Below are 11,458 nucleotides of genomic sequence, written 5' to 3' on the forward strand. Positions count from 1 at the left end.
TGAGTTGTTCTACCTTATCCTTTGGGGTTCTCATGAGTCTCTTGACTGCTGTCAGAGGCTCCACAGGCTCACATTTTCTCTTAGGAGTCTTTATAAACTCCTTGATGCTGCCAAAATCTTCTGCCTCCATTTGCTGCTTTATTGCCATAGGCTTCTTCTGGCCTGTTGCATCTGTTACAGAGCAAACTACTTGTTTTGGTGGTGTTTGAAGATTTTTCTGAACTTTTATATCCAAAGCAGAATCTTCAACTTGCTTTGATATTGTTCTAAGCTTTTTGTCTACTATTCTATCTTCGGTTGGAGTTGGAGTAGTCATGAGCTCTCTGATGCCAGTTAGGTCTTCTGTTGGCTCTGTTTTTTCCTTTGGGGTTCTTTCTAGTTTCTTCATGCTGCTTAACTCATGTTGCTGCCTAGTGATTGCTACAGTTCCTTGGGCATCTGAGCTTGAATACTCTTCTTTTTGCAATGAAGTTCTTGAATGTTTTTGGATGTCAGTGACAAGCGGCTCTTTAATTTTGAAGGATGCTGCGATTCCTACCTGAGGTAACGTTTTTGGTTTTTGATTTCTTAGATTATTGACTGAATTTTCTTCTTTGTTTGGTGTTCCTGGAAATCTGTCTTCTAATTTGCTGACCCTTGGATTTGCTGCTAGTGTTTTGGGATGATTCTCAACAAGGGCTCCTTCCCCTTGTGCAGCACTTTCCGAATTCCTATTAAGATATGGTGTTGGTCCTGTTTCTTTTGGTGTAATCTTAAGCCTTTTTGAACTGGGTGTTAATTTTTTATGGTCTTTATCCACTTCTGGAACTGCAGTCTCCATTATTTCATCACCTCTGGTATCAGAGATCTCCTTTTGAGTCTTAATTATCTTATCATCTCCCAATGATTGTCGATTTCTTGGGGAACGGCGGCATGGAATGATCGGGCCAGATGTCTGTTTGGCTTTGTCTTGAGTACTGGATATTACTCTTTCTGCTGTAATAAATAGCAATATATATAATATATATATGTATATATATTTATGAAACAATATATGCTTGCGCCCCATTATCAATCTATTCTTTATGAAAGAGAATTTAAGAACTACCATTACCCCAACTGTTTTGTATTCATGATTTCTTAAATATTAATATACATCAAAGAAGATGCAAATCTGTGTGGATATGTTGCATTATATGTAAATACATTAAATTCAGAAAGCACATGAAAGAGGAGCAATAAGAAAGAAATTGGGAAATGGACAGTCAGGAGTTTGTGTTTTATCCTAGAGGACCCAGAGATTCTTTGGGCATAGCTATGAGTTAGACTTATAATTTAGGAAAATGACTTGAAGACTGGACTGTGGAGAAGAGTGATCTATCTTAAATAGTCAAGGCTAAGAGGTGCACAGTTAGGGCCTAAAAAGTAGTGTGGAACACAAAGGGTGGGGGAGGAAAGGAATGGATAATTCTTGGAGGTCTGAACAGACAAGACTTGGCAACTGATTAGATGGTCTGGAGTAAGAGTAAAAAGTCAAAGATTTTTTCTATAGTTGTTGAATATAGTTATAAAAAATGGTTTATGATGGTTAAAATGTATGCTTATTCTCCCATGTGAATGTATAATATAATTTTGATTCACTAATCAAAAATCCACAATTCCCCTTTCTGTGGCATGGAAGGAACTGTGTTCAACATGGGAAGACAATGGGTCCGCATCAGTAAAATCCCAGTAGCTATTGGCAATTACAAAACATTTCAGTGACTTGCCATCCAAAAATTCCCAGAAGGAAAGAAAAAAGAGGAAAACCAACCCAGTTTGTCCGAAGTATTTATCAGAGCTTCATCTGAAGAAGTGCATGCTTTAGCCTTTTCTCCACACAAAAATTGTGGAGTTGGACTCTCAGGACACACGTTTGCGGTTTTTTGTTTCTCAGTCATAGGGGTTCTAAACATTTCATCAAGTCCTACAACATAGGAAATAAACAATAGAGTAAATATGTATTGATAAACACATGTGTGAAATACATACATATGATATATGTGTGTGTGAGAAGTCATGTCACTCTCTTCCAAAACGAGAAAACAAGGCAATAGATATCTCCCCCCTCCCCGGAATAAAGCGATTTCTTCTCAAGTCTACTGGATCTTATTCCTGGCTCCCTTCCACTGTTTTCAGTTCTTCTGATTCTGGCTAGTCTGTCTGCTTTTTTGTCCCACTGAATCATAAAATTTTCTTACTCTGAGCACACACAAGATTATAAATCTGCCCTTTTTTCTCTCCCCACCAACCACTCCCCCCCCCCCACCACCTCCTTCCTCCTTGTAACCACCCATTATGACCTACTGATGGCTCTAATGAGTCATTCCACCCAAGAAGACACCTTTCAGGGCATCTAGATCCAATCCTTGTTTCATGGCAAAACTAAGGATAATACCAATTGTGGCCAAAACCCCCCAAAAGAAGGCATGTTCTCCTGCTCCTAGGAGCAAGGAAGTAAACTCATAGTTCTTAAAAAAATTTACTACACGTGTCAAATGGTCAGAATATTCTCATGGTTTTTTTTGTTTGTTTTTTTACCTGTTAAATCCTCATTCATATCCATCTTTGAATTTAAAATCAAGTTGTTAAGCACCCTATAGGGTTGTGCAGGTATGATCACTTTCTCAGTGTGGGCTCTCCCAATCACTATTGTGCAGGGAGAGTTGGCATGCCCTGTGCTAAAGTGATTCTGAGCTTGGTTTGCTGGCTTCTGTGAAAATAAAAATAAAAATGTCGCAAAATGATATCCAGGAGCTAGTTGGTATAGGATATGTTATAGATGACGTGCACATGCAAAAAAGCTCTAACGTACATACCTTTGGGGTTAAACATCTCTTCTGTTTTTTTATTTTTCTTCTCTCAAGACCATGTTTTACAACAACCTCTCCTTGTGATTTTTTAGTACCTAATTTCACCACATCTGCCCAAGATTGTACAACTGTTAAGAAAAGTAACAAAAAAATGAAAAGAACCACATCACCGAATAAGTTATTAAGTATTTCAAACAGAAAGGCAAAATCCAATCCACAAAAATTAAACAAATTAACATTAAATTAAAATTAAACAATTAGCAAAAGTTAAAAAAACTGTTCTCACAAGCAGCTTTAGATTCTATTAGAAGGCAGGGAACAAAACATGTACCAAATCACCTCATTTCCCTCACAAATCCAATGCTTTTCTAAATCTCTTTACTGTTCAGAATATTATGCTCTCAGTCTCCATTCTCCTCTTATTTTTAATAAGCATATTACAGGCAGTTTTCTATGGGATTACCAACCTCTTTTGAGCCATATTGACTTACCCACCACCCCTCCCCTTGCCCCAGGGGCCTGCATGCTCTGAATCTAGCCACATCTATTGGGCCTTCTTACAATCCTTCCAATCTCTGGTCCTTGTGCTTGGTGTGTGTGTGTGTATGCAGCAAGCTCTTTGAAGCCTGCCTGTTCTACAATGTTTGACACAGCCCCTATTTATGTAAAAACCTTCTTTTCCATCTTAGAATCAATATTATTCAAGGCAGCTCAGGCAAGTGTCTGAAGCCGCCTGGCTCTCGATCCACTGAGCCAACCTAGCTGCCTGCCCCCTCCCTTTTATCAGAATGATTGAAAATTCTCTCCTGCTCCAACACTAACCCATGAGGTTGGCTTCCGATGCGCCACTCCTCCTCTTGGCAAAAATCGTTTGCAGAGCATCATGCTGACTTCTTCTTCCGGAGGAGCTTCTCCTGTTTGTCTTCCGGGCCGGGTCTCCCACAACAGGAGCAGGCGGCGGCGCCTTACTGGGCAAGCAGGCTGGAGAGCTCGCCTCCCTCGGGGCCGGGGCCGGGGCCGCAGCTGTGGCCGAGGCCTTAGGACTGAGAGTAGACGACTGGCCCAGGGCGGCCTTTTGCTCTACATGAGCAGCGGAGGAGGAAGCCTCTTTCTCCGATGTAAGCTGATGGACACGACAGTTTGCACACATGCACGTTACAAGGCTGGCCGCGTTTCCCTAATCATACTCACCACCACACAGGCCCAACCCTCAAGGCAGCCGCCGCACGGCCCTCGCTTGGGAGCAGCGAGGCGCGAGGCGGCCCCCCTCGAGATCTCTCTCAACCTTCAAGTTCTGTGCTTTCTTTAGGTTGGACGTGGGGAAAAAACCCTCCCCCTTGCCTGCCTCTAGAAAGGAGCACTAGCAAGGTGCGAGAGGCTTCAGAAAGCAAGTGGCATGCTGTGCTAAAGAGATTCTGGGGTTCGGGTACCCCACGGGGAACCCCAGAAGTTATGCTGGATGAGCACTGTGGCATCCGTTTTCTGTCATTACTCAAAAGGACCAGCGAAGTGAATACCGTCACCCAGTGGCAGCAACCCAGTTTTCTGTCATTACTCAAAGTGAGAAAAATTACCAGTGAAGTTCACTGTCTACCATCACCCAGTGGCAGCAACCCACAGGGTAGGCCATACAAAAAAAAGGAAAGGACAAAATTAGTGTGGCTAGTAAAATGTTACTCATGTTTACATAACAACAGCACTAGCAGCTCTGGTGAGTAAGGAGCGTATTCTATCACTTCACTATAGAATAATAAAAAGTGCCCCAAAAAGAATTCCCAACCTCTGATCACTTCCAGCTCAGCCCTCACCCGCTTTTAAGGCAAGCAGATAGTCTGCAAGTTGCCCACCATGACATTAAGTAAAATTATGTGTCTCGGCTTCCCCCAACCCGCTTCTCCCCACATTTCCTAAGAGACTCGCACATAATCCAGCTGGGATACTCTCTGAACCACGAGTGGATGAAATCATCACCCGTGTTTTATTTCAATCTATTTTTAAGTATTTTTTCCCAAGATTACCAGTTACCATGATTCTTGTTCCTCTCCCAGAGCTGACAAGCAACCCCACTGGTTATATATATATGTATATCACTCAATACCTATTTCCATATCATTCATTTTAACTACCCACGATGTTTTAACGATAAGTAACAGCTTTAACTTTGTTGGGTATGGATCATTAAATGGGAAAATGCAAATTTAAATGACTCAGATCTTGTCTAAAATTGTATTACCTTAATTATTGATTTTTTCAGGACGGCCCTCCCAAGTGACGTTCTTCTTAATCCTGGGGTTTCTCCTCTTTTAAGAGGTGTATTGGGAGGTAAGTTTTCATCAAACAACTCAGGTCTTAGATGGACTCCAAAAGAAACTCTCCGCCTTTTAGCAGATGATTCTTCACCTTCACTGACATTATCTTAAAAGAAACATACATGCTTTTATATATACAAGTATTCATACGACGTATTTGTCTATTCAATACTAAGTTCTTAATATACTGAATGCAATAAAGGGATTCTGTGACAGCCACACACACCCATAATACACACACACACACACACACTCACTCACTCACTCACTCTCTCTGAGCTTTCTAAAACAAAATTGGGGGACTGAGGTGTGTGTGATGGAGCTCAAGTATCATCTTTACTCAAAGACTTCTCCCTCCTTTCTCTCCTGAAGAGAAATCTTTTGAGTGCCTGTAGAGTCTGACTTTGAACCCCCTTGCTGACAGCAGTTACAAGATGCCAAGGGGACACAGGGAGAGCTTTTAAAAGTCTGCAGGCCCCCCTCCTCAGATGGGTCACGGAAGACAGTCCCTGGGTCTTGACCCAGTTTTGGGAGGGAAGGAGGTGTCAGGCACTTAAAACTAAATAAATATATCTTATTTCAAAACCCTCGAGAAATTAGATTTCTCTAGCTTGAATCTAAACTTACTTATTTCTGAAGTGGAGTCTTCAAAATCACTGATATCAAACTGACTAATATCAGGTGACACAGAAGCTATCTGAGCTGCTTCACCACCACCACCACCACCTGATTTGTTATAAGTAGACAAAAAAATATTATCATTTTTAGCTTCCTTGGGGACTTCTAACTTAGGAAGAAAAAAGGATGGCTTTTTTTTATACATATGAACAAAAACATTGAGATAATTCTGTAGTTCTGACATTTTCTCAATATCATTTCTCTTTTTGAAATAGGTAGAGTAGTAGGTAAGAGGTACAAAGGGAAGAGACACTCTGGATGCTCTTGTTTCTGACACACCTTCAAAATAGAGTTCATCTTGAATTTTCTTTAATATTTGGTCTGAACTGGAAGCTCTCTTTGGATTAAGTTGGGTATCAGCACTCTTATTTCCCTTTGGGCTTCCTTTCTTTTGGACCAGATTCATGGTTTCGCCTCCACCGTTAGGGTCACTTTGTTTGAGAACAAGCTTCTCAGCAGGTGTGGCCTTGGCAGCTGTCACAGCCTCCTTCTTATCATTTCCCAAGGGGCTTGCCTCGGGCTTCTTGGTTTGGGAGCGGAGTGTGTACAGAGTCTGGGGGCTCTGGGCCTCCACTGAGGGGGACCCCACACGGGTACCACTCACAGACTTCTGCTTGTCCTTCCCACTTCCTGCTTTACTCTTTCTTTTTCCTGAGGTCTTAACAGGGGACAGCAGCGATTCACTCTTCCGCCTTTTGCTTCTTGGGCTCTTATGCTCTTGTGCGTGGGCCTCAGCTCCCTTTGCTGAAGGGCTCTTGGAGGTGTCAGAGACCCCTTCTTTGGGGAGGGCCGCCACCGCCTCCTGCCCTTTCTTTTGAGGCTCATGCCAACTCTGGCTAAGTCCGACAACCTCACTCCTCCGGATAGGTTTGGACCGAGGTAAGTGTAGGAGCTCCGTTTCCCATTCTCTGCCACTCATACTGACCTGGATGGAGGGCTCCGATTTTCGATTAAGGTGATCACCTATTTGCTGGCACTTAGAGTTTAATTCTTCTCTCATCAGACCAAAAAGTTGCTTAAAAGGAGAGTTAGTATTCTTTTTGCTCTTCCCTGGATGTTCAGGTGTTGAAAATTGGCTCGCATTATCCTCACTGCTGCTTTCTAAAGTTGGAGCTTTACCAGGAAGATGGTCTCCCGTATTATCTGAAGCATCATAGTTTTTAGATTTATTTGCAATTATTTTTGCTTCCAGAGATTGCAGAAGTGAGAATTGCCTTGAAATGTTCTCTTCAGTGTATTTTGCGTGAATATTTTTGAATACTTGGACAGTTCTCCTTTGGTATTGGTCTATATTTAAAAAAACAAACAACCAAGAGACAGCTTGAAAATAATTTCTTGGAATACTCATTTAGCTTACGAATTGGATTCTTGAAGTATATCAAGCTTGTCTATAAAACAAAGAACGTCCACCCCCCATTCCTCTCTCCTAACTACTGAATTTAGTCATGTTTTCCCAAACTAGTTGGCTCATGTATAGACGTAGCCTAAGAAATAATTGTTATACTGAGATCTCTCTTTGTATTGCCTGTCACACATCGCACACACACATTTATATATATCAAATACATAATGCATATCCCTTAATATGCAAATAAGGTACCTTTATAAGATATGCTCTAGGCAGACTTTATTATCTAACTTAAGGAAAACAAAACAAAAACCGCCTAACTCTTGAGGGGAGCCTATTTATTCACCACTAGACTAAAAAACAAAACCAAGTCAAACCCTAATTTTCTGCTGGCCTTTCTCCCAATTCGAGTCTTTCCCTATAAGGACCTGTCGATGGCATACATGCCACAGATGGTATGTAGAGCACCTCTCTGCGGGCATGCTCCTCCTGCCCTCTTCCCCCATGTGTCTGAGGGCATTTTCCACCATTACCCACCCCCTCTGCAGCCCAAAAGGAGTGGGGGGGAGGGGCATGGCACAGCACAGCATAGGGTCTCTGGGGTGTGGGGCATGGCATGCACTCTCTAAAAGGTTTGCCATCACTGCTATAGGGTACGGTATTATACACTAATGTGCTTTTAAAGTAGATTAATTTTGTTCTCCTTTCCCCATTATCTTTAATAGCTGTGTCAACATGCCATGGACCTGTTTTAAGGTGCTACAAAAGAATTTAATCTATTTTTTCCTTTATTCATAGTTTCAGTTTTAACCGTGTTATAAAGCAAGGTTCTGACTTGTGTGTGTCTATTTATCTCCCCCCCCCCCTTCCCTTAACACAAAACAAGAGTTACTGACCAGAAATCACAGTGGAGATACTACTACTTCGGGACTGTGTTGGTGTCACCTATAAATATCACAGGCATGAATGAATAATTTTACAGAGTTCTGACTAAAGAAAAGACTGTCCATTTTAAAGAAATCCCAAGGCCCCTGGTATCAATTGTTATTTCCATGATAAAATTATCAATATTTTGGTGTAAACTTTGTTCAATATAAACAATAAAAATCAACTCTGACCTTTTTAAATAAAGTTAGCTGCTCTTTCCTTTTACCAGGATTGTTTAGGAAATACTACAAAAACTCTAAAGCACATGAAAATTAAACCATTTTTTGAATCTGAACTTGGTAACATCCATTCTGGGCTCAGTGTTTAAACGTGCATCACAATCTACTAAATATAACAAGGTGTTGTGACCTTAAACAACTCTAGACTTTAAAATGAATAAGAAAATCTGATCTTACAAAGGTCCCTGTAGGACAATATGAATTAATGCTGTTCCAGAAGTTAAAACTGTCTACCAAGCAAAACTGAATATGAGAACCTGGCAGAAGTACTAGAAGACCTTTAGAATGGTCAAATACATAGTAAAAACAATAGTCTTTCACTCTACCTCTTTGCTTTTTGGTTCTGAAGGTTTTACAGGCTTTTTTTCAATCGGAAAACCATTTCCATATTCAAACCTGAGGAGATAAGAGGATTTAAGAGAGACTTTACTCATCTAACATGGTGCTTGCTTCTATATAATAACACAAGCTAAACTAAGGCACAAGTAAATTAGCTTCAAAATCAGCACTCATCTAGAGCACAATTTGTTACACTTGGCTTTCTTATTTCTTCTAGAATTTCACAAGTACTTATCGCAATACTCAGAAGAAAAAGAACTCCTGATTATGGGCCTGATTGTCATCAAAGGTTAGAAGGCTGCGCTGGGTTTCTTGAAGCCAGAGGTGGCTGTTAGCCGAGACTGGGGGAAGTAAGTAGTCAAGAAAAAGCCCAGGATGTAAAGATGAGAGGAGGCTCATTCCAGGCCTTGGGGGTGGGGGTGGGGGTGTGTGGGGGGTGTTGGACAGCCAGAGAAATGCTTTAAAAACGTCAGGAGAGAACATCTTGTTTAAAGGAGCAGCAAGAAAGACAGATGGCAGGCGGGATAAGTGGGTATTGTGAGTCAGTGGTGGTGTTCGCTTTCAGGGAAGACTGGAAAGTTTCTTCCCTGCATGCTGGGTTTTAGACCAGATTTTTAAGTATGGAAAGAGCTTCTGAAGGTCAAGGGCAGTAACACCAACAGTAATTACTGCTTGGAGATCCCCTTCGGAATTTATCGTCTAGTAACCCATGTTCCTCTAGCTCCAAAAAGGGAGGCAAATTCAGTACTGAGGGGGTCAGAAAGGTCTGAGACAGGCCTGAGGCAATAGCTGTGGCTTTGCCCATCTGAAGAAAAACCCCTACTAAGTCTGGATCTACAAAACCGGCACTAAAAGGCGGGCGAGACAGACCGTTCATCACTGGCCCATCGGTCCCCGGGTCCACCTGCTCCTCCAAGCTCTGAGATCCAAAGTCCAACCCCCCTCTTGGAGGGCCTGTCCCAGAGGCAGCCCGGCACAGAGGCTCCTCAGCCTCTAGTCCGGCTCTAGCAGGAGCCACTGCTTCTCCCCAGGCTGCGTCCCCCCACCACAAACAGGCAGGCGGGCCCGGTTTGGCCAGCTTCACCTACCGGAAAGAGCGGTCCACGATAGTAATGATGTCTCCATGAACTAGTTTTGTGGGACGAACAAAAGTAACTCCGTTTAAGAGGGTTGGATTGACGGAGTTTAAATTAATCAGCACAGCCTGCAAGGAGACGATTGGTGTAAGCGGAGGGGCTCCGCCCACCGGCATGAAACTTACATGAAACTGAGGAAGGAAACAGCCTCCTTCCCCGCCTCATACTTGCCTCCTTGAGCTGCTGATCAAACTCAATCTTACACTGCTGTTTGGACACTACCGGAAGCTGGATCCGGATATCGCATTCGGCCCCCCTAATCCAAGAACAAGGTGTTACTAGTCCGTCCTTCAAAGACACTCCTGCCTGTCCACCCTCAACCCTTCTAAGCCCCTGAGTGCTGCTATGCGAACGAATGCAGCCGCTCAGCCAGCCCAGGGAATATTCGGGGCTCCTTTTCCCAGGCTGGATAAACCGAGCCCAAGCAGTCACTCGCCACAGACCTCCCCCCTCCCGGCTCTCCCTCAGTCACCGCCAGCTACAGCCCTAGCCTGGAGGTCGCTGTCCCGCCAGGCCGAGAACCAGCAGCCCCCCCTCCCCCAACACCGCAGTCTCTCCCCACTCTCTATGACCTCAGACCGGCTGGGGAGACCACGGAGTGGCCCCCTCCAACGACGGTCTATTGGGCGGCGCTGCCTGACACACACTAGAGCGGCGGGGGCGGGACGGGGACCCCCCCTCAAACCCCACTAGCCCGAGGCTGGGCGCTCAATCTCCGCCAGAGCTGCCACCCCCCTGGGGTTCATCCCGGGCTGCACTAGGGCTAGCCCTCCCGGCGGGAGTCCTCACCTTCCTAACAAGCAGGTAGCCTGCTGTAGGGGGTAGCGAAAGCCTTCGATGCCGGTCCTCTTAATAATCACCACGAACCCCAGAGGCGTCATATCGGCGCTGAGGTTAAAGCCTGCAATACGCGCCGCACAGCTCGGACCCACAAGCGCCTAGTCTCGGCTCAAGCAACTGACGGCCGGGGACCCCACTCGGGGAGGGGCCCCGGACGTCACACAGGAGCCACCACGCCGTCACAATGCGGGAAGCGCCTTGGACGGGTCGGGGACACGCAGGGACGGAGGGCAGATGGACACGCGGGGAGGCCCGGGGGCGGGGGGGGGGGAAGCACGCTAGACCGAGGGGGCAGACAGACCCACGGGGCCAGGGCGCAAAGACAGGGAGAGGGCCCGGGAGCACACACGGACCTTGGGGGGAGGGCTGGGGGAATGCAGACAGCGGGGAATGGGGGGGGCACGGAGGAAGACCGGCCGCCCGAGTTGGCCACACGGACCCCTGGGTACGCAGTGCCAGAGGCGCGGTCCTGCCTGCCGGCCACACCGCCCTTCACTTACCCTTTCTCCTCTTCAGGTCCTGGTCCGAGGAGGGGCGGTCACTGCGGCCCCTCGGACCCCAGCCCTTAAGCTAGTCTGTCAGTGAACCCACCCCGCTAGCCCAGCAGCCTTCCTCCGGCCGAATCACTCTAGGCGCGCTGAGCCCAGAGTGTCTCTCCGCCCCTGTGTTCCGCACAAAACAGTATCCCTCCGCCCCAACCCGGGACCACCCCCATTCCCTGTACCCCGGAGGGGTCCCGCATTCTAGGCCTTCTCTGCCCCTGAGGATTGGGGTCAGGGCTCGAGGGTCAAGATTTCTGCCGGCTTTCCCC

At 45.2% G+C, this 11,458-nt stretch overlaps 1 protein-coding gene across 1 annotated transcript; it reads right to left on the bottom strand.

The window, feature by feature from the left end:
- Positions 1–1,539: 1,539 nt before the first annotated feature.
- MKI67 (marker of proliferation Ki-67) lies at positions 1,540–10,688 on the bottom strand. Its single transcript, XM_044660354.1, has 10 exons — positions 10,597–10,688; positions 9,979–10,063; positions 9,760–9,875; positions 9,341–9,519; positions 6,098–7,105; positions 5,065–5,246; positions 3,654–3,954; positions 2,838–2,959; positions 2,560–2,731; positions 1,540–1,945 (listed from the first exon to the last, which is right to left on the bottom strand). The coding sequence occupies exons 1-10, from the start codon at positions 10,686–10,688 to the stop codon at positions 1,737–1,739; spliced, it is 2,466 nt and encodes an 821-aa protein (XP_044516289.1). The 3' UTR covers positions 1,540–1,736.
- Between the last annotated feature and the right edge of the window lie 770 nt (positions 10,689–11,458).

Source organism: Gracilinanus agilis, chromosome 2 (genome assembly GCF_016433145.1).
Source record: "Gracilinanus agilis isolate LMUSP501 chromosome 2, AgileGrace, whole genome shotgun sequence".
Lineage (NCBI taxonomy): Eukaryota > Metazoa > Chordata > Mammalia > Didelphimorphia > Didelphidae > Gracilinanus > Gracilinanus agilis.